This window comes from Schistocerca nitens, chromosome 8 (genome assembly GCF_023898315.1).
Source record: "Schistocerca nitens isolate TAMUIC-IGC-003100 chromosome 8, iqSchNite1.1, whole genome shotgun sequence".
NCBI classification, from domain to species: domain Eukaryota; kingdom Metazoa; phylum Arthropoda; class Insecta; order Orthoptera; family Acrididae; genus Schistocerca; species Schistocerca nitens.
The window spans coordinates 250,741,340-250,765,775 of record NC_064621.1 but is presented as its reverse complement, the minus strand read 5'-3'; the positions used below and the strand labels follow the sequence as shown (position 1 = coordinate 250,765,775).

Below are 24,436 nucleotides of genomic sequence, written 5' to 3'. Positions count from 1 at the left end.
TAATCATAGCTAACACTTGGTTTAAGAATCATGATAGAAGGTTGTATACATGGAAGAACCCTGGAGATACTAAAAGGTATCAGATTGATTATATAATGGTAAGACAGAGATTTAGGAACCAGGTTTTAAATTGTAAGACATTTCCAGGGGCAGATGTGGACTCTGACCACAATCTATTGGTTATGACCTGTAGATTAAAACTGAAGAAACTGCAAAAAGGTGGGAATTTAAGGAGATGGGACCTGGATAAACTGAAAGAACCAGAGGTTGTAGAGAGTTTCAGGGAGAGCATAAGGGAACAATTGACAGGAATGGGGGAAAGAAATACAGTAGAAGAAGAATGGGTAGCTTTGAGGGATGAAGTAGTGAAGGCAGCAGAGGATCAAGTAGGTAAAAAGAAGAGGGCTAGTAGAAATCCTTGGGTAACAGAAGAAATATTGAATTTAATTGATGAAAGGAGAAAATATAAAAATGCAGTAAATGAAGCAGGCAAAAAGGAATACAAACGTCTCAAAAATGAGATCGACAGGAAGTGCAAAATGGCTAAGCAGGGATGGCTAGAGGACAAATGTAAGGATGTAGAGGCTTATCTTACTAGGGGTAAGATAGATACTGCCTACAGGAAAATTAAAGAGACCTTTGGAGATAAGAGAACCACTTGTATGAACATCAAGAGCTCAGATGGAAACCCAGTTCTAAGCAAAGAAGGGAAAGCAGAAAGGTGGAAGGAGTATATAGAGGGTCTATACAAGGGCGATGTACTTGAGGACAATATTATGGAAATGGAAGAGGATGTAGATGAAGATGAAATGGGAGATACGATACTGCGTGAAGAGTTTGACAGAGCACTGAAAGACCTGAGTCGAAACAAGGCCCCCGGAGTAGACAACATTCCATTGGAACTACTGACGGCCTTGGGAGAGCCAGTCCTGACAGAACTCTACCATCTGGTGAGCAAGATGTATGAAACAGGCGAAATACCCTCAGACTTCAAGAAGAATATAATAATTCCAATCCCAAAGAAATCAGGTGTTGACAGATGTGAGAATTGCCGAACAATCAGTTTAATAAGCCACAGCTGCAAAAGACTAACACGAATTCTTTACAGACGAATGGAAAAACTAGTAGAAGCCGACCTCGGGGAAGATCAGTTTGGATTCCGTAGAAATACTGGGACACGTGAGGCAATACTGACCTTACGACTTATCTTAGAAGAAAGATTAAGGAAAGGCAAACCTACGTTTCTAGCATTTGTAGACTTAGAGAAAGCTTTTGACAATGTTGACTGGAATACTCTCTTTCAAATTCTAAAGGTGGCAGGGGTAAAATACAGGGAGCGAAAGGCTATTTACAATTTGTACAGAAACCAGATGGCAGTTATAAGAGTCGAGGGACATGAAAGGGAAGCAGTGGTTGGGAAGGGAGTAAGACAGGGTTGTAGCCTCTCCCCGATGTTATTCAATCTGTATATTGAGCAAGCAGTAAAGGAAACAAAAGAGAAATTCGGAGTAGGTATTAAAATCCATGGAGAAGAAATAAAAACTTTGAGGTTCGCCGATGACATTGTAATTCTGTCAGAGACAGCAAAGGACTTGGAAGAGCAGTTGAATGGAATGGATGGTGTCTTGAAGGGAGGATATAAGATGAACATCAACAAAAGCAAAACGAGGATAATGGAATGTAGTCGAATTAAGTCGGGTGATGTTGAGGGTATTAGATTAGGAAATGAGACACTTAAAGTAGTAAAGGAGTTTTGCTATTTGGGGAGCAAAATAACTGATGATGGTCGAAGTAGAGAGGATATAAAATGTAGACTGGCAATGGCAAGGAAAGCGTTCCTGAAGAAGAGAAATTTGTTAACATCGAGTATGGATTTAAGTGTCAGGAAGTCTTTTCTGAAAGTATTTGTATGGAGTGTAACCATGCATGGAAGTGAAACATGGACGATAAATAGTTTGGACAAGAAGAGAATAGAAGCTTTCGAAATGTGGTGCTACAGAAGAATGCTGAAGATTAGATGGGTAGATCACATAACTAATGAGGAGGTACTGAACAGGATTGGGGAGAAGAGGAGTTTGTGGCACAACTTGACCAGAAGAAGGGATCGGTTGGTAGGACATGTTCTGAGGCATCAAGGGATCACCAATTTAGTATTGGAGGGCAGCGTGGAGGGTAAAAATCGTAGGGGGAGACCAAGAGATGCATACACTAAGCAGATTCAGAAGGATGTAGGTTGCAGTAGGTACTGGGAGATGAAGAAGGTTGCACAGGATAGAGTAGCATGGAGAGCTGCATCAAACCAGTCTCAGGACTGAAGACCACAACAACAACACAACAACAAACAACTTAAAACAGACGCCACGGGCAGACTGAGTGCAGGAGGCAGATGAAACTCGAGCAGTAGGTGGAACGAGAGTCACGTGACAGGCCACGCGACTTTCAGCCTTATTGCATTCGTTTTATTGTTTCACCAGTACTAGTCCTGTTTTTTTCTAGCCACACCTCGTATTACTGTTATCGTAGAAATAGTGCCCTTGGAGAGAGAACAATGCCTAAAAAGTGCAACCAAGAGGACGGTGATCAATCAATCATAAACTAAAAATGTGTATATAACAAGAAGACGCTCAGAGTGAAATGAAACTTTCAATAGGTACACAAATTTCAGTAAATAAGGATGACAAATTCGGCATTCAGTGAAATAAAAATATGTACCCAAAGGTGAATGTTTTCAGGGATATTAAACAAGTGCCTCAAATTCTAAATATTTGATGTTCTGGTTGGGCGTCTTGTCGCCTATCAATGCGAAATCTCAGCGTAAACCAATGCTCATGAGCAAGAACTTAAAATATTTGACAGGAGAAACCTGCGGGGAAACCGACCGGGCTCTTCAGACCAATGGTACAAATAGAACTGAAAACAAATGGTGAACGTAATCATGCGATACAAGAAGCTGACACTGGGATGTAGGTATAGAGCAAGCGAGTAATACGATTTTAACGCGCGCTATGAGCGAACGGAGAAAGAACAAGAAAAATGTTTATGGGACTGTTGATCTACTGGAAAAAGGTACAGTCTTGAAAAGATGTTATAGAGACCATGGAAATAATGCAAGTTATAAGATGGAAAAGAAATACAAATAACGAGCCAGAACGGCACACATTGTTGACCATGTTAAGACGCACACAGGCTTATAACAGCATAAGAAGGAAAATAGAAGAGTCAGTAGTTACATGACCTCTGCTTCCAACACTAGGTTGATACCATACATACATTCTCTTTGGCTAACTTTTTAGGTTCATGAAGTCATTTATGTCTGTGTTAATAAAGACTGAACGATCTATGAACAAGGTTATTCTATTCAGGCCTGTGCTCTTCATGCAACGTAGTAATAGTTTGCAAATTTTATAAAGTGTCAACTAATTCCTCATTAGAAAAATAACTATAGCCTTAATTAAAAATTATTCAGCAACAAAAAAGTTTTATGTCTAAGACACTATACGTGAACTTCAATATACGATCTAAAAACGAAGTTTAAAATAGACATTGGCTCCACGGGACTTCATCCAAATCCTTTGCTTTGAAGATCAATATGAAACAGGTACCATTAATCGTAGTAAAAAATATTTGTCTGGTAGACCATTAAAACCTTGAAATTTCCTAGCAGATGGAAACATCATGACTGAGATTCTCCTAACTGTTACAATCACTTTATTTACAAATTGCAATACTGCAGTTGCATTTGTAGGCCACCAAAGAGAGCTATTTCGTGCTTTACCACAGGGCAATATTTAAAAAAAATAAGTAGACGGTTTTGAAATTTGTTGAACTATGAACTATTTCTCCTGCAAACAACCGAAAGACAGACTGGAATTTTGGAGCTTCTCTGTACAAGGATTTGAACAGTCGAAAGTAATAAAGACTTCGTTCAAAAAGCTTTATAAAACCTTGAGCATACCCAAGAAGAGGTAAAGTTATTACATACTATTTTTCTTAATCAAGATGCACTAACATAAATAGTACACGAAACTAAATGCTTCACTGGTGATAAATGACAACTGAGTCCTGAAGGTACTTGAGAAAGCTCCTGCAGAGAGAAGGAATACAAATTTACAATGAACAATGATGTAAAGTTAGAGGAGTTGAAGAAATCAGCCAACCAGCTGTAAGGAGAGATTTTTGGAAAAATTGACGTAGGCTTTGACAGTTTTAAAGTTGTCTTCTGCGGAAAGTGGCTCAAATGGCTCTGAGCACTATGGGACTTAACATCTATGGTCATCAGTCCCCTAGAACTTAGAACTACTTAAACCTAACTAACCTAAGGACAGCACACAACACCCAGTCATCACGAGGCAGAGAAAATCCCTGACCCCGCCGGGAATCGAACCCGGGAACCCGGGCGTGGGAAGCGAGAACGCTACGGCACGACCACGAGCTGCGGACTCTGCGGAAAGTATAATGGACTTTGTTACAACACGTGATGATTAAATACACTGAATAAAGCCAAACAGCTCTTGTCACACGAGAGACCCATCTTAAGAACATACATAATCACAAGCTATGACACAATTGCGGCAATGTAGTATTAAGGTGTACTGATCAAATGCCAAGTTGAGAGGACTGATTTAACTTCTAAATTACCTCACTGCTGGTCTGTGGCTTCGAGATGTATCCGTAACCCCGACTCGTTGATAATTCTTTGTATGTCTGTAGAAGATCTCAGATTCTACCAGAACTACGACTTATCAACTCTGATTTATAAAAAAGCTTTTATTGTGCCTTTAACTACAAAACGTGATCAGAGGTTAATCATCTAGGTACAACTCCGTGTCAAAAACTTCCAAACATAAAAAAAATGAAAGTACCAGTTGACCTGAATTTAACTTATTTTTATGATCTGGTGGTTGCTATTCCTTGACCCTATCGTTCACGCAGAGGATCCTTTGCCGCATCCGATTACTTTGCACATCACGACGCCAAGTACAGCTTTAACGCTCGTGAGGTGACACGGAGCCCATGCGGAATACCTCAGACAAGTAACACAACGTAGGAAATGAGACTTGCTCCTAAACGCTTCTTTCCCACGCGACTGACACTCAGCATCTACATGATTTTCCTGCTCTGTTTTGTCTGACCCCGTACTTTCCAGTGCCTTTCCGTTATCTCGCCATCCACCAACTTCAGGCTTTATTGGCTTTCATCAACGCACGTTAGATTATTTATGATACAGTTATGTAGCCTGGAGGATACTGGTCATCCGCGCGAGCTTTGCTGCTACAGTCTGAAGGAAAGTAAGTGTATGTTCCTTTATTTCTTTCCTCGGTCCAGCGAAACTTTCGTGTGCTTACTTTCAGGTGTATTGAATCTAATTACAGCTAATTTGCTTGTTACCTAAAATACTTACCCAAGTAACATAAATATTCTCTTTAGGAAAAGATGTAATCATTAAATGGAGGAAAAGTAAATATCCGTCGATGCTAGAACATGATCTAGTAATATTATTGCGCATTTACCTGGACCCAAACATGTAGCTCCTATTACAAAGAGAGAAACAGACATTATGAAGCTATACTTGGATGAAAATATAATACACATTATTGTACATGTACTAATATTTATGTCAATGAAGTCTGTAGCCGCTTTTCTAGCGAAAGGGATGCTAAAAAAACGTATTATAGGGGTCAGAGCTCCCATTGGCCTGTAGTACCTGTGTGAATCTTTGAGACGTTCTAGAAAGAATTTATCGACGTTGTGGGATAAATCAAATGGCAACTGACTTGAATCATGTTACTTATGCATGACAGAGGTTGCTCTTGAGATGTCTGATGTTTGATAGTATCGTTGATGGAATTGTTCGTGAAGAGACTGATAGGTTAACTACTGTCAGAAAGATGTTGGAGGTATTGACGAATAATTTCGAAAAATATTTTTCACGTAGTCTACATCTTACTAAAGTACACATGTGTTAAATGTATTTCATTTGGATTTATATAAAGCACTCCTAAAATAATTCATACACACCGTTCAAAGGGTACAAATACACTGCTTGTGTTGTCGATGACACCTGTCATCCCCGCGAGTAACCGTGTTAGAAATTATCGCGCGAGTAACTAATGGTTAATAAATCCTTGTACATAATAATTAAACTCTTAAGTTCTTAACGATTCTTCTGGATAAACAAACGAACAGACTTTCTGCTAATAAAGCTTGTTCATTTATATTCAAAATAGGTATGAGATTTCACCCTCAAACAATGAAATGATTGGTTTCCAAAAGCTTTCGCTACAAAACGTCTGGAAAGCCTCGTACCCTTACAAAGTGTACTGGCCCATTAACATAAGGTTCTTTTGACGTAATATTTGACTTGTATACAATAGAACATAATGATATCTGGATTACAGCAGTGTGTACATGACAAATAGCAAAAGATTTCTTTCGCACACTGAAATTAGTCTCCTACTGTATCCTTCTAACCCATGCCCATACGAGTGTATTTGTATCGTTTTTTGTTCTGTTATTATCGTTCCCGGGTTCGATTCCCGGCGGGGTCAGGGATTTTCTCTGCCTCGTGATGACTGGGCGTTGTGTGATGTCCTTAGGTTAGTTAGGTTTAAGTAGTTCTAAGTTCTAGGGGACTGATGACCATCGATGTTAAGTCCCATAGTGCTCAGAGACATTTGAACCATTTTTTGTTATTATCGTTTCAACTTGGTCATAACAAAACACCCCATTTCCTTCGACAGTTCGCAGTCACCTCGACGCCAGTTGTCACGCAAACGGTGGTCACCGAGACGGAGAGCAAGATCCTGAAACTGACGTTCGGCGCAAAGACGGCGTACACGACCCTGACGTCGACGCGCGTCGTGCCGACGCTGCTGACGACGTACGTGACGACGTCCGTTCCCGTCCAGGCGACGGCGCCGCCGGCCGCCGCTTTCCCGGGATTCTTCCCGTCGCCGTACGCACAGTTCCCGTTCGTCGGCTGAACGCGTAGCCAGAGCGGGGGCGAAATCGGCGCCCGATGCCTGAAGCGGCTCTTCGAGTCGCCGCTACACTCGTCGTATCGCAGGACATATCATGCAGCCGCCCACCGCGACACACAGCGCTTGCTCAAAAGACGTGCCGTCACATCGCTGCATCCCTCTCACTGTGTCGCGGTCAAGTGATGTGTCTGCGAAGACGGACATTCAACAGTGTACGCTTTCTGTCAACCCGAAATACGTCCGCAGTTACCTGTTCAACCTTACTCTACCGTGCTCAGCCAGTGCTCTGACTCCGCACAACCATACGTTCGAACGATAAACGTTATCGCTGCGTACCAAACCAAATGTGAGTTAGGTTGTGAAGCAACGAATCTTCAGCATCGAATCATACGTACTTTCTTCACTTGAGTGTCATCGGTGGACATAGATGCTCTTCAGTTTCTGTGCTCTGAAACTTAAACGGTGAACGCGTTTATGAGTGTATATACAAGTGATATGAACTTCTTGTGGATCTTAGGTAATATATAAGATCACGCTACAAGTCACGTGGTTTTCTAACCTCCAGTCTTAGTGACAATTTGGGGTGAAGTCCGTAAATTGTCAGAGTAGTTGTAAATCCACAAATACTTTATAAATCTACAGTATTGTGCTGATAACGCTATGAACCAACTAATTTAGGCTGGAAACGCCTTTGTGTGGGATTAAAAGTGGTATTATACTTGGTAGTCGTAGTCATAACCAGCAAGAACAGTGAACTTCACGAGTAGCAAAGAGGCAGTTATTTACCACAGTAGCTGCATACAAATGTCTTAGTCAGCTGTGGGAAATATGACAGTGCCTACGTGAAAGGTTTGTGCTCGAAATGTTGTCACTTTCTCGAATCACATGACGTTTCTCGGCCGTTGTGAGTGAAGGACATCAAAATAAGTCTTAAACCATTACCACCTCTGTGCTGTCGTTAGTGATGGACCTGAGATTGCCGAATAATCTGCCTCCCACAGCCGTAGTGCACCATGTGTCTCGTTCGTGCTTTCTAAGATAGATATATTGAAAAGTGTGGTCGCAATTGTAAAAATATTGAGTGCTTGCACTTAATATGTACTCTCATGCTGAGTAGGTTCATTGGGAAATGGCAGTAATAGAGGTCCAATGTAGAAAGAGGCTAATCAATTTGTTGCAGAAGGCTGATATTTACGAATTGTATAGCTTGTTGAAGTAGGGTCACACCTGTGGCCTTGATACTACCAATATTTTGGGAAAAGACTAAAATATTCTTTTATGGCGTGAGAGGGGTATTGTGGGGCTGCAATCGTTTGGGTCTGCACTCTTACCATTGATTGGTTTCAGTGGGAAATACCAGAGTGCCAGATGCCAGCAACTTGGTATGTAAGTACTTCCGTTGCTTTCATGTTACGGAGAGGCCTGTAAGGCGGTACAAGGTGAACGTGCTGCGGGATAATGCCAGGTTAACGGGCACGTCGAGAGTTCACGTCAGAACTCCGCCGCTCGCGAGGGTGGGGCCGCGCGCGGCGAATGGGCACGTCCTCACCTTGAACGGGCGGAACAAGTGAAAGACTGCGAGTTATGTCGCGAATTTTCATCAGAAGAAAGTGGGACAATGGCTCATTTTCCTGGAGGTCATTCCGATGCAGTGTCCTTACTTGTGCTCGGTATCCGTTATCGGTCGCAAGCCTCCTTCCACTTTCACGCGTCGAAAAATTTTGGTGACCCCCGCCTATTGTTTGGTTGACGCCGCGGCCGGATGGAAGCGATACCATCTGCAGACAGGTCGCGGGACAATCGGGGCGTGTGGACTGCGGCCGGCGGGAACCACTGGAGCAAGAAATGGCACACCGACCCGAGGCACGCCCCGGCCGGACCGCATAACGGATTTCCTTAATCCGTGTTAGCGCTTTTTCGTGTTTGGGGGGAGTGGAGACACAATGCGAGCGCCGGAGAGCCGGTCGTCAGGCGGGGTGCTAAAGAGTCTGCCTCTCGGCGCCCGCAAAAAAGAGAGCGGCCACAATGGTGCGACCCCAGACCTCAGGCGTGCTAACTACCGGCCATTGTCGCGCTGCCGCCACTCCGTGCGCTGCGGGCAGCCGCAAAAGGGGCTACCATGCGCCTTCCGCACCACCGCACAGTAGCACTGCACGCCACGCCGCCAGATGGCTCTGCTGCTCCTAACGTTCCAAGTCTCCATACACCTGATGACGTTTTTGTTCTTCTACTGTCAGGCGCTAGAACCTATATCCCATTATGGCTTTATTACTGCTCCCCTTAGAGTGCCCTGTTTCCACCTTTCCTTATTCTTCTTCTACTTAGTTTTATTATTACCACTACACGAGATTAATTAATACAAAGCTCAATTTAAAGAAATTTTCCTCCATTTCTGTTACTTTCACCATGCCTCTCTATTCAGAGCATTCATCTTGGATAAGCTGCGATGCTCGATTATTTCGTTGATCTGCTGCATTTCCATCTGCTAGATGGTTTCCGTTCCAAAAATCGGGACCGGTGGTCTAGCGTTCTCAACAAATCAGTTTCACAATTTTAATTCAACTCCATCTACCGTTCGTCCTGATTCTAGTTCTTATTTCATCATTAGTATTTTTCTTCACATTCTCGTGTTCCTTTGTAGATAATTTCCACAGCTGTGCACAACCCATAGTTTTGATCCACACTACAGGACAGACTCAATCGTTAGCCTAACTACTCGTTTTTTGTTGTTGTTGTAAATATTCTCTTTCCAGCAAGAAAGAGCTCATACACCTTATTATTTTTCTGGTTTGATGTATTCTCTATTTTTACTTCTGTATTACCCAATCCTCTTTTGTCAATGTATGGTCCTAGGTATATAATTTTTTCTAGTCGTCTCACAACTTCCCGTCATTGATGTGCACTTGAAATCTAGTGTCACTAATGACTACCGTAGTTCCCATTTGCCATATTGCTGATATGAATATCGTATCGCATTCAAAAGATTGTATTCAACGTGAGCTAGACTAGCCTGATCATCAGCAAAACTTACTGATGACACCCTGTACATGATCAACATTGATTCCTTTCCTCCATAGCTACTCTCTTGCTCCAGGAGAGTCATTTCTACATATAAATTGAACAAGACTGGTGACATACAGTCACGCTGTCTCAAACCTTTTTGTCATTAATAAGTTTCCATGAACAATTCCTGTGTTAAAATTTTAACCAACACCACGTCAATATGATGATCAAAAAGAGTAGACGAAAAGCTATATAATTGCCTTATTATATAGTTTTATTTATTTATGTAAATCATCTTTTTGTATAGCTATATGTATACAGATCTCTAAGTATTGCTTCAACTTTATTATAAAAACTTTCCGTGGCAGCTGGGCTGCTAAAGATGTGGATGGATATTCGTTTTGCAACAATAATCTTCCTGTATTACTTCCAGAATCTAGCAAAAACTACATTACAGGAAATTGTAGAATATCTTTGCTTGATCCTGTATAAACTAATTTAATAAGTCCAGATTTTACCATGGTATAAATGGTTGAACTTGTATCAATCTTCATGTCGTGCTTTGAAGCATTACTGAATTTAACTGCCCTCCGTACACTATCGGCCCCCATATCTGACAGAAGTGAAGTTAAAGCTCCTCTTCTGTTCGCTGCTCTGTGAAAAAGCGTTTTCAGCTGCTCTTAACATACCATACTCTGTTTTGTTACGGGGTCATCACAAGTACTGCCATCTAATGGACCCGACTACTCTAATATGAGGGAAATCACCTGTGAACTCGAGGAATGTAATTTCGCACTGAACCAATTTTTTTCCCAATTGTTCAAGTGTCATTTTCCTTTGAATGCTACACCTCGCCCGGAATGCCGACTGTCGCTGGGAAGCGAGCAGCGCCTCGGTGAGGTCTAGACCAGCCGTCTCCCCCGTCTAATGAGCCAGACGTGACGCAAACAGCCGTCTGGGGCGCGGACAGCCGACCCGAATTAATGGTGCCTTCGCCGACAGGCTGTAAATCGAGTCTCGGCATCCAAATTGTCTGGCGCAGGTGAGACCCAGCCAGTGCGAAATGGCGCAGTCCCCTCCTCCTGCGAAGGGTGGAAGCTGGTTTCCTTAGCAAACGAACAGGGTGTCTGCTTAACTGTTACTGTTCTCGCATCGATTTTTCCGTTGTTTCTCTTTCTTAGACGTTTGTTAAGGAACTTTTCCCACGGGATTTGTGGCCACAGACTTCCAGGTTTCCCGAAATGTTTGAGATTATTATAATACCTATTTCATAATGCATCAGTTTAGAACACAGAAAGAATATGGATGAGTCATTTGGAATGCTAATTCATTGTCCACTGATTTTCGTGATAATAATTGCAGAAGAATTTACTCATCTCTCACGTCTTTTTACAATTTTCTACTAGAAGTTTCTATCTTGTGCTAATATTTTCAGACCTACAGACCTATTACACCCAGTATTATTTCTTTCCAGCACCTACTCATTGTGTCAATTAGTAATTTCATCTCCTTACATAATTTCTAACATAAATCCGTCACATTACATTTCTAATGCTACCATTTTCTTCTTGTCGCGTCTTCCAGTGGCTCACGTTTGAGCTATGCGGAGTAATGTAGATGTAAAAGCCCACATATAAAACATGTACACTTTTGTGTCAAACGAAACTTTCTTCATCTTTGACAGTCTGAGTTTAAAGTCTCTCTCTCTTCGACATCGCTGCTTGAATAGAGAAGAGAAACTTCTCTCTTCCATTTTTTCTTTTTCTTTTTAACTGCTTAGCCCTCAGTTGTAATATCATTATTTGCCAGTGTCCTCCTGACTACTCTTCACCGTACTAATATTTTTTAAGCAATTGACTCATATTCTACACTCAGTTTCTTATTAGAATGTTCCACTATGTGAACTGTATTAGTATATTAATTTTCATATTTAGAAGAATACTTATTTATCTCGGCACAAAATCGAGTTCCCTATCATGATTAGTACTGTGGTAACTACATAATGAATGCAAGTAGACAAAACCATTTCATCTGGGTATTTACATTACCACGTACAGTAGCAACGAACGGTTATGTACCCAGTCACTTATTTTAGCAAGGGAACTTAATCTTATAAAGGTCTGAAAAAATAGATTGTGAATTTAATTACTATCACCATCGTCATCTTCTGCACATATTAGACTTTGCTTACTCACAGAAATTAGTCAACGTCCTTCCGTCTGGTGTCAGATCGCCTTGTATTGCCTTGTCATGTTGATTTTTATTCGTATAGTATTTGTTGTAGTCCTCCATCCTGCCAACGTGCTCTTTCCATTTACTTCTGTGCTCTGATTTTTCCTCTCATTTCAAGACATTAATCATAATTCTGCTTTTATTTCTGTATTTCCCTTTCGATATTGGCATGACTATTCTTCTATACAATGAGAAATCTCATTTACAAAATCAAAATGATAAGTATATGTTTTCGTCTTGTTATCTAGGTTTCGTTTCTCTGCATAGCAGTATTTTGTAAAACCTTAGAAGTGTCTCTTTGCTTACTTTCTTTTTAAGCTTTATTTAATAATTTTCAAGAAAAATTTCTCTGCCTTCCGTCGAAAATAAATTTCATTCCATGTGATACATTGCATCCTTAGACTTAGTTACTTGCTTGTTGCCGCTCCATTCATTACAATTTTGGACCTTATTTTGTTTCTCACGAAAGCTATCACTATTATAGCTACTTTTGTAGTGCTATGCTGGTGTTTGTAGATTACTTTGACTGTTAAGATTCTGAGTTTAGTAAATTAAATATGTAAGCACTGGATGTCTTATTGGAGCTCCAGGTCATTTCGTCATTTTTCTATTACTATCCTTCAATTTTACGTCAGTAGGTGAATCAGAAAAGGACGGTGAGAAAGATAATACTGAATGGAAAGAATAAACTTTTCTTGCCCTACTGACAACGATATTCGTTGTAGGAAACAAAACATTAAGGCTGAAGATACTGATATGAGTTACGTCCCTACCGCTCAACGAAACCCTTCCTAGCCGTATTTAAGTAGGCAGAGCGATAACTCCTCGCCTGTCCTGCAAAAGTGCATGAACAAGTGACGGGAAGAGGAGGAGGTGCTCTTTGCAGCAGTCTTTCGCTTTGTCTCCGCTAGAGCGCCCCAGTAGCTGTATGGTTCCGAGTGGTGTCTGCCGCTGCCCCGCCACACGTGGGGACTGCCGCTTATCCTTCCTGCGGAGCCAATTTCGGGGCGGGGTATGGCCTGGCGGAGGGGTGGTAGGTGCGGGTGCTACAGATGAAATAGCTCCGCGTTAAAGCCGTAACGCGGCCCCAGGGATCGCTCCACGCTACGGCAGCACAGAGGCCTCAGCGCCGCTCAAAGGTAGAGCGCCAAGTCTCACGCCTTGCCTTGTTCACTCCCCTATTCCATTTATTCATCTGCGTCAAGAGATGGATAAAAAAGAAAGGTGCCGTTACTTTCATCGGCCCCTGTACTCGTAACCAAATCAAATCGTAGCTTAGGGTATTTCATGATATTCTCTGTTACCAGTATTCTGCCAATGAGACTCTCGTACCATCACCATATTTATTGCTAAACCATCATGTACATAGTATTACGGTGTAACGTACAATGTGGACCACCCTCACTAGTATAATAAACGTAATAAATTTTAAAAAAATGAAATGACTTGTATGTGATCGAACGTTAAAGGAAATCATTAGCTCATATTTCGAATCATTCGTGTGAAGTCTCTTGTGTTGGGAAAACGTACATAAATTCACAACACTCCGAATTACGTATGGAATGCTGTGTTGCAAGATGAAACATAGTTACGGAATGTTCATCTCATTATTCAACTGTAAATAATGTATTTTTGTAATATACGTAATAAATCAGTGTTAGCAATATGATTTTGTTGTCAATTTTTAAATTCCTGTCCCACTCTCCAAATCAGTTCATTAAATGCGAGTAGTTCAACAAACAAAATACGTCGCTTTTGTATTCCATCTCTGAATAATACACAGTTATGTCAGATATGATATTAATTTCAGTATACTGTCAGGCTTACATTCTCTGCTATATTTTTAGTACTGTGGAATGAGACTGCACTCTTCTCTTGTAACACGGAAAGTATTTTTTAAAAATAAATCATGTACTTTTAGTCTAAATGAATTATAAAACAGCATGTCGTTATTCGATGAATATAAGGAAACCAATACAACTCGCTCTTCTCAGTAGATCAACGCTACCAGTTTCACCAAAGAACATGTAAACACAGAAGAAAGGTCTGCCAGTTGCAGAGAATATCGGACTTCCAGTTTAATATAATTCGACTTCCTTTCAATCCAATAACCACCTCGCTTGTATCACAGAATGTGAACTGAAAAAGTTAATCAACTTAAATATTTAGGTGACACTGTAAACTCAGTGAATCAGACAATACAACAATTCTGGCTGAAAGCAAAATATAAATTCCTCTAACAAAGGTATAAAACTAGAATATCTCTGTCAGTACGAAATTCAGTCACTACTATACAGGCAAACGACTAAAAACTAGTAATACTGCACAACACATGTCTCTGTAAGATAAGTAGAAACGGGAAAAATGGAGAATATAAGTAATTTAAGAGAAACCTTATGTCGATAAAAACAAAAATTGAGGCGAGTTGGGTTAGAAATAACATGACAAAGAAGAAAAGATAGAGAAAACTGTGCTGGACAAAAATGAAGAGTCAGGTCCCAAACTGTGAGGACCGACAAGAGTAAATCAGCAGAAGAGGTAGTGCCATGTCTGCTTCACTGTATGGTTTGAAGTGAGGTCAGCGCTTGACAATCATATCTCAAACCAAGAACACTTTGAATTAAGTGTAAATGTATTTCTTGTCATATAAAAGACACGTGCAATGCAGATGCATCCGTCCATTGTAAGTGGTAAAAAATTGAAACCAGCAACACTTTTAAAGCGTTTGTTTTCACAAAAAAAGACGTGCAATGCAGGTGTGTCAGTCCATAGTATGATCTAGCAGGCTCATGTTGTAAACAATTACTTCACTGGACTGATGTGGAAAGATAAAAGTGTGACTAGAGTTTAAAAAATTAGATTTACTTGTTCCTTTTTTTTCAAAATGGATTTCAGACACTTTGCATTTCAGTTAATAACACTTTTTTCAAAATGTATGTTTCACAAGCTCATACGTGCTTTACAGCTCATTTAATAATTACAGGTTTATACAGAAGACAATGTACAAATACCGACTATAGGATGCAAACAAAATTTAACAGCATACCAAGATATCTGCGTAATAAGTCCCACAGGTCAATATGCTCTTTCACAACTGAAGCACTTTTTTTCCAAAGTTTGGCTTAATCATAGCAAAGTTTTCAATGTTTTAGCATAATTTTTAGTGTCAAATCTCTGATGTTGACGCATTTAATTTTCACAGCTTGCAATGGCTCAATATTTTTAATGTCTCAGGCAGTTGACACCACTGAATCTGTAAGTAGGCTGTTTAGGTTTTTATGTTGGTAACGCCACGTAGCACTCTGTATGAAAAGCACTGACTGTGCTATGTGCAGTCTGTGGCTGGTTGGACTCATTGTTGGAATATTCGCTTGTGTAGTTTTGGGGTTGTTTGATAGGAACAGCGCGTAGCGTTGCTCAGTTGGAGGTGAGCCGCCAGCAGTGGTGGATGTGGAGAGAGAGATGAGAGACGCCTGAGTTTTGAGAGGTTGCTAGAAGCAGACGATGTGGACGCGTGTCTGCCAGGAAAAGGAACGTTGTAAAGATGGATGTCATGAATTGATATATATATGACGACTTTTGAACACTATTAAGGTAAATACATTGTTTGTTTTCTATCAAAATCTTTCATTTGCTAACTATGTCTATCGGTAGTTAGTGCCTTCAGTAGTTAGAATCTTTTATTTAGGTGGCAGTATTGGCGCTCGCTGTATTGCAGTGGTTCGAGTAACGAAGATTTCTGTGAGGTATGTGATTCATGAAAGGTACACGTTACTGTTAGTCAGGGCCATTATGTTGTAGGGATTATTGAAAGTCAGATTGCGTTGCGCTAAAAAAATTTGTGTGTCAGTTTAGTGATGATAAGAATAAGTAAAGAGAGAAATGTCTGAGTACGTTCAGTTTTGCTCAGCTGTTTGAAAATCAAATAATGTAAGAGGTTTTCCAGCATAGTCCTTCATAATTTTCCGAAGGGGACGTTTCAATTGCTTACAGTCTGCCTGGGAGACATAACTTCAAAACAAATAAAATACTGATATTCATGGCCAGCACAGGAAAAGAGCTTCACTAACTCACACACAATGTGCAAAAAAAAAAATCCACTGTGTGCTCTCAAACAACATACTTTGCGCTCTAACCAGCATGGACAGTACTTATATGCTCCCACACACTTAGAGTTCAGATTCTCCCTCCCCCCTCCCCCCTCTCTCTCTCAGACACACACACACACACACACACACACACACACACACACACACACACACATACACACACACACACACACACACATACACACACACACACACACACACACACACACACATTTTTACTTTATACATGTCACATACATTCATTCTATCACTCAAATGATGAGTTAAATGCATTGAGATGACACCTCATTAAGCAGTTTTTTCAAACTCATAGTGAAAACAATGCATTTGTAGTAGAGATAGCACTAACATACATATTTACATACATATAAACAGGTTTCATGAACTCTGTTGAAAGTTTCATCATTTCCAGAGTGATGAATTCTTTATTGAAGATCATGATATGGTTAACCCTGCAGTATTCATGAGCAGACTGACAGCCTGCACCGATGAATTTTTTTCTTTCCTTTTAATCTCGTTGAACTTAGGACTCACATTACCCGTGTACCTTTCTACAATCAGCAGTACTATGTTACTCCTTTGGTTTATTTGTCTGGAGCAGTCGTGTTAGAACAGTCTACAATAGCAGACTCAGAGTTCCATGTGAGCAATGGCGTTACATGTGATTTTAGATGTTGGCTTTAGCAGTAATAGTAAAAGGTAAGCCATTATTGCTGTATTATTGTTAATTTATTGCAGTGTTACCTTCTATTGATTACATTGTTTTGCTATGTTCAGTTTAGTTTTTTTTTCTACTTTGTGGTATGGATGCATATGAAAGAGTGTTTCAAAGAATTTGAAAGTTCTTTGCTGAGGTTATGGCAGAGAGTGATCATGAAGGTGACTCTGATGAACATGAATAAACTATAGATGAGGTACAGGAGCAACCTGAAAACACTGATACAGAACAAGAGGGGTCTGATGGTGTAGACTCTGTTGACAATATCACAGACGCCCTAGTGTGTACTGGAAAAGATCAGGTTACAAAACTGAATAAACATATACCTCCAAACAAATGTTAGAACTAGGTCCGAAAATATAATAAGCCATCTCTCGGGTGCGAAGCCTACTCTAAAATAACTGGAAACACCACATGAAATTTTGAAGAACTTTTTTACTGATGGTATTACCAGCAGAATAGTAGAAAACGGGAACCTGTTTATCAAAGCCCACAGAAGTAATTTTTTCAGAAACAGGTATTGCAACGCTATGAGTGCAACGGAATTTCAAGCTTTAATATATTTACTATATTTTACTGGAATGATGGAGGCTAACCACCTAAATGCAGACGATCAATGTAAGACTGACGGCGTATTGGCAGAAACTTTGAGGCTCATCATTTCACTGTCTAGATTTCACTTCCTTGTCAGATATCTGCTATTTGACAACAATTTAACAAGAGAAGAAAGACTGAAATATGCCAAGTTATCTCCAGTAAGAAATATTTTTGTCATTTTTGTCCAGAATTGGAAACAGAATACACTCCCAACAAATACCTCAAAATCCGTGAGAAGTTATAGGCATTTCAAGGAATTGTCGGTTTAGACAGTACATACCCAGCAACCCAGACAAATATGGAATAAAAATATTTCTCTTTGTGTTCCCATGGTGTTTTATACTGTTCATACGGAAATTTATGTTGAAACACCAACAGCGGGGCCATGTTATGTAAGTAATACTCTAGCTGCTGCAGTTCAGAGACTGTACACATCCATCAAAGGAACTGGCAGGAATATCACAGTGGATAACTGATTTACGATTCTCCATTTGGATGAAATAGTGAAAAATTATTTTCCGCTAACTTTGTTAGGAACCACACGAAGAAACGAAAAGGAATTGCCACTATAATTCGCGAAGACAAGTAAGTGTCAAGTGGTTTCAAATACGTTTGCCTTCAGAAAATTTTGTACTCTTGTGTCATATATTCCGAAGAGAGGCAAAAATGTTGTACTGATATCTGGTCTTTGCCATGATGATAGTGTTGACTAAGAGACTGGCAAAGCAGAAGTGATGGTCATGTATAACAAGACGAAAGGACATGTAGACATGTATGACAGTTTGTGTGCTGTCTACAATTGCACATCACAAACTCGTCGATGGCCTATGGTCATATTCTATTCGTTACTCGATGTTGGAGGCATCATGCTGCTAACAACCCAGATAGCAGATCTCCACGAAGATATTTTTTTGCGCCGTTAATCTTACGAGCTTGTTACAGAACAAATGAGAGTCCGAGATCCCATGAGTAACATACCGTCTATTATTCCTTCATGGATTTGAGAAATTTTCTAAATTGAAGCAAAAATAAGGTCCACCGAACATCCTAACAAACAGATAGGATGTTGTGCATACTGTGATAGCAGAAAGAACAGACTTACCAGGAACAGCTCCTGTAAATGTAGTAAATATCTGGGTTTGGAACAAGCAAGTGTTATTTGTTCAGAATGTTTGGAAACAGGAGTGTGTGACTGAATTGTGTAAGCTGAAGAACGACTGTAACTAATGAATGCCTTTCATCCTGTATACAATATTATTATACACCTTTTTCATATCCACAAATAAATGTACCATATTTGGAAACTTACAATTTCAGAGGAACTTTAGAGAATATATAGCTTTATAAGATCACATTAAAATTAAACATAGCAAGCGGCATATTGTCAATTACTTCATTGATTTTAATTATAAATCTATACTTATCACCATGCAGAGCGACACTCTGCAGTGACTACTAGCGACACTAAACTAGGCCTGACTACTGCAGAATTAAAATTTGACCTGGCAATATGTTCTCTCACATCATAAAATCGGTCCCAGTGGGTGAAATAACTTATTCTGTGTGGTCTGTAACATTCTCCATAGTTTTGGCCAAAACTACATTGCTTATTAATTTATAAAGGCCTCCTGAAAACCACACACAAGTCCTCTTATTGGTATTTACATCAATCTATTCCTTCAACCAACAGCACAGCTTGAAGGAATTTGCGTGGTTGACACTATCGAATTGCAGCTCCAACTTAAGACATGTTGGCGGTTTCGATAATGTATAATTCTTTGTTGTTTTTCTTCTGGCATTGTTAGCAGATGGTGTGGGAATCGTGTTGTGGAAATCCATACTGTGGACATAGTGACAAATGACACACAGAATATTAGAAATGTTAAGTCTACCTCCAAAACATGTCCTGCATCAGAACTGCTCTCACAGATGAGGTTTCCCTCAATCTTATTTTTTCATTAGACTACCATAGAAACCTTCCGCCAAATAGAGATTGTTGCACAGAAGACAATGTAAATTGTATTCATCCATGTACATGTCGAGAATTCATTGCCAAATGTTTTATTAAACTGTTCACTCATTCATGGATTATTTGCCTTGGTGTGCCTATGCACACATTGGCAAAGTCCCTTATGAATTTCCTGTTCCAGAAACAGAAGCATGTCGACATAATTTAAGAGCTCAATGTCGACATGTGTGTCTGAACAAGATATCCTTCAAAAGCCCTGGCATTGTCTTCCAAAATGCAGAATCCAATCACTGCTTCCATTCATACATTTCAAAATCATTTAATAAGCATACATCTGCATCCTTACAATGGCTTGCATACTCTGCTAAATTACAGATGTTAAATTCCTGCCAGATACTCACCTCCCGCCCATACACTACACCAGTTATGACATTGCCTCTAAAGTTTAATGGAAAATGCAGTTATATTTGTTAAGGTGGTCTCGTTCTTCATTGAATGCTATAGTATGACCCCTTCCTTCCTTATGTGCTGAAACGTAGCATCGTTGAGATGTACAGCTTGAGTTAAATGCAATTTATTCTGCCATGGCAAGGTTCGGAAGTAGTGCCTGTGTGGATCTTATTGAATCCAAAAAGTACAGCGTAATATTCTTGGTGATTCTTTGGAAACGAAATATATTTCTCTATGCTGTCAAGCAGGACACTGATGTTATCACTGCACATACAGAAATCGGCCAGTAGCTCAACAAGAAAATGAGAGTGATAATCATGCAAATGGTTCATGATAATGGGTATATGTCATGGTAACTAGCAATTCATATTGGATAAAATTTTTGCAGCATTGCGGAATTTGCCCGTTATATGCCAATGATCCCTTCAAGGCGTTTCAAATTTATTAGTTAATGGCGTATAGTTGTTGATCTCCCGAAATGTTGGTCAAAGCAACGTTGGTGTGGTAAATCATATCAACTTGTCTTGAAAATTCTTCAAGCTCAGAGACCAACCATCTCACAGGTTCTTCCCCAGTTAATTATCCAAAATAACTATGACTCCAGAGTGTGTAGACAACCCAATATGCTGCCACAAATGATACATTTCGTTCTCTGAGAGTGGTTTGTGAATCAGTAAATCAGCCTAATAGCACACCACATTAGCAAGAAGGCACTCAAAGTCAGCACATACAGCAACATGTACAATTGGAGAAAAGAAACATCAAAAACTCATTCACCACTAACTGGTAGAGCAATCCACTAGATGCTTTATCAATCGCTTGTTATTAGTAAATAGGTTCAGGCATCTAGGGCCAATATTGTACACATATTTTTGTTTTGACAGTAGGGAGGATATTTGGTGGGACATAATTTTTGATGCAGCAGTAGTATTGCTTTTTCATTGAAAGATTGACAACAGTTCTACATATTTCTGCCATCAACCAGTGAAGTGCGAGAAGCAATGGGTCCAATACCCTGACTTGCATTCATCCAGGCCGAACATATATCACACTTGATTTTACCAACATCACGGAGACCTATTGGGAAGTCAATAACATGAAGTTTATAAAATCCATGAATAGTGTTAATGCTTATGACTGGGATATATGGTATGATTTCTCTTATAATCCAGAAGTGACCACACAGAGCAACAGTCATCCTTATGTTGGAGACTAATAATAGCTCATTTTCCATCTACATGCCCTGAAAGAGGGATATCGAAAATCTTGACATATACTGGATGAAACACACGCACAAGAACATCCAAATTTAGGGTTATAATAGAGTTTTCCTGGAATCTCTTTCTTGAAATTCAGATAATTGGGCCTGTATTGTCCTCAAGGAAGATTTCTCAAAACACTCAACAACTGAGGTGCCTATAATATCATGTATGTATGTACAATGGAGTTTTTGGAGACAGTCCTTTTGTGGGAGAGTGAACTTTCAGCATAGTGTAGCACTACACTTAATGGTGGGACACTGTGGATTGTTTACAATCTTGGGAAATTCCCTTTCCAATCCAAACAGGCGCGTGTTTAGAGAAAACATCAGAACATGACACCTGACATACCAATAAATGTAATTGTATCCTATCCCCTAGTGCACTTCAAATTACTGAGTACTATAATATTATGCAACATACCTGACCAACCACATCACTAACAGAGTGGGTAGACAGGCTGTTCCTAGCTGATAGATGATCATCACTAAAGCTCCCATGATTCTATCCAGAAATTGAGGCCAAAGTGTTGGCATAGCTCATAATGCTCTGGATGTGGATGGTGCTGATGTGGAAATTGATAATACAGCATCTCATGAGGATCCAGTGACTGGAAGTGCTACTGCTGCCATCACTGTGCTCACAAAATCCTGTGCACTGGCACAGCCACTGGCAATGCAGTCAGTGGGGTGCATGCCATCAGTACAGGTGTTGTCGTCATTAAGGATGGCAGGCCGAAATCATCCTTCATTTTCAAGACAGCACAAGAATCTATATGTCTAGGTGAAGTTTTGAAAGAGAGAGAGACTTATGGAAGAACTCAGGCTCAGCTAAGTCAGTCAATGGTGTACATCTCCCTCGAGTTTATTCTCTAGCATGTGTACACAACTGGTGTCAGGTCTTAAGTAATGATGTAACGCAGAGTCCTGTGATAGTAGGAGCAGGTTCAACGGACTGTAGCAGCCCATAATGTGTTGGCTGCCCTGTGTTGAGGGTGTTTGTCACACTAGAAAAAACATCAGCACTTGTTAAGCCTATACGCACATTTGTAAGAACAACTGCACTTGGCAAGGATCCAAGCACATACTTATCAGCATCATTTTCAAGATTTTGGAATGGTGTAATCAATATATCTATGTAATTGTTTACAATGGGTCATTGGCCCTGTGGCACTGTAGCAGTGAACTGGCTAACTGGTAAATCATCATTCAACCATCTTAGAAAATAAAGCAGTCTATCAGCGTATGTGCACACACACACACACACGCACACACACACACACACACACACACACACACACACACACACACACACGCGCGCGCGCGCGCGCGCGCGCGCGCGCGTACAAACACACACACACACACACAATTTCGTGAGAAGCTGCAGTAATATAATTGCCAATATTGTTAACATAATGATGTACATCAGGGTGCCAGGCCTGTTATGCTAACAATGCAGTGAACTGTGTGTTTGGTAAAACATTATTGCCCGCATCTCGTGGTCGTGCGGTAGCGTTCTCGCTTCCCACGCCCGGGTTCCCGGGTTCGATTCCCGGCGGGGTCAGGGATTTTCTCTGCCTCGTGATGGCTGGGTGTTGTGTGCTGTCCTTAGGTTAGTTAGGTTTAAGTAGTTCTAAGTTCTAGGGGACTTATGACCACAGCAGTTGAGTCCCATAGTGCTCAGAGCCATTTGCCATTAAAACATTATTATTCGACAATCCTAGAAACAAGTAACTTGACAATTATTCATAGATATATTCACATTGGGGCATCACTATGACACTGTTGATGAAATGAAGGGTAGCTGGTAACTTGTTATTTGACACTCTGAGAAAAGAATAAGTAGTGATGCATGCAGCTGTGGTCCCTAGGGTGACAATGTGAGTGCTCATGGTGCATGCCTGAAATAATAATGAAAATTATAAATTTTTCAAATAAAAATGATTTCTCACTAAACTTAATAGTAATTGTACTTTATGTAATGCTCTCTCAACACAATTTTACTTCTTGAGATTCCTAACTGCAACATTCTTCTAAATATTACATATCCACATCGATTTATCACTACCTTCAAATGTAAACAATTGAGTCAATATGATCAAAACTTGGAAGTCACCATATCTTCAAAAGTCATTCCATCATCTTCCCAGTGCAGTTCATGATAACTTTGGCTTAATAATTTTCCACTTTTACATGTTTGGATGAATTTTATGTCTCTGAAATATTTCCTCTATGTGACAGTTTTACAGTCTGTAATATCAGCTTGTCAGTCATTTGAAAGATAATGAAGGTGATGTCTTCAAATATAAACTGTCCATTTTTATTGATGGAGCATTGAACATAAGTTAAAATGTTCACAGTTTCAGGATCATGGTGAAAGAATGTGAATGTGATAATCCACATACTGATTTTTACAGACCTCAATTTTTGGAAATTCGTGAGTAGTTAATTATGTAGTCGTTTAATATTAATGGAAATGTTGCTGTGTTTGTTGGGAAGTTGCCAGAGGCATAAAATTCGACAAGGACATTAGTTCATCCACATCTCACATTCTCTTATTTTGAGCAAACTATCATGACAGCTGGAGCTGACTTCTTAAACCCCATTATACTGAGCTAACAGCCCTCTTTCTCTTCACTGTCATAGTATGCTGGATGAAACACATGAAACAGCAGGCAGTAGGCATTGTTAGTCCAATGTTATTGTACATTGTGATAAAGGTAGAACTTGGAATTTAGATAAACTTCAGAATTTTTTAAATTACAACTGCCACAGTGACTTATATCACATTTCAGAATCACTTTCCCATAGGTTTCAAATGCTGGTATGATAATGAGAGGTGTTTGTAATTTGAACTGACATTTTGATGATCTGTCATCGACGAGATGCACTAAGAAGTACAGGGTATTCAAACATCTCCCATGATTTGAATGTAAAGGCAATTTAATGCCAATGTCAAGTATTTTTAGGTATTTTAAGCATTCTTTGGGTATAACTTGTGGTGTAGCTGTGGTCTATTTGACCAGTAATCAAAAGTACTATATTGCATATCCAAACCCAATACATCACTCTGTTGTGGTTAATATCACTTTACTGCCACAAAAAGGTTTTTTACAAAAA

General features: G+C 39.9%; 1 protein-coding gene across 1 annotated transcript in view; it reads left to right on the top strand.

Moving 5' to 3' along the window:
- Nucleotides 1-13,881, top strand: part of LOC126199508 (mucin-5AC) — an 846,751-nt gene extending 832,870 nt beyond the window's left edge. The window contains exon 18 of the mRNA XM_049936430.1: nt 6,741-13,881. Within this exon, the coding sequence (XP_049792387.1) occupies nt 6,741-6,983 (243 nt within the window). The 3' untranslated portion in view covers nt 6,984-13,881. The remainder of the gene's footprint in view (nt 1-6,740) is intronic.
- Nucleotides 13,882-24,436: the final 10,555 nt, after the last annotated feature.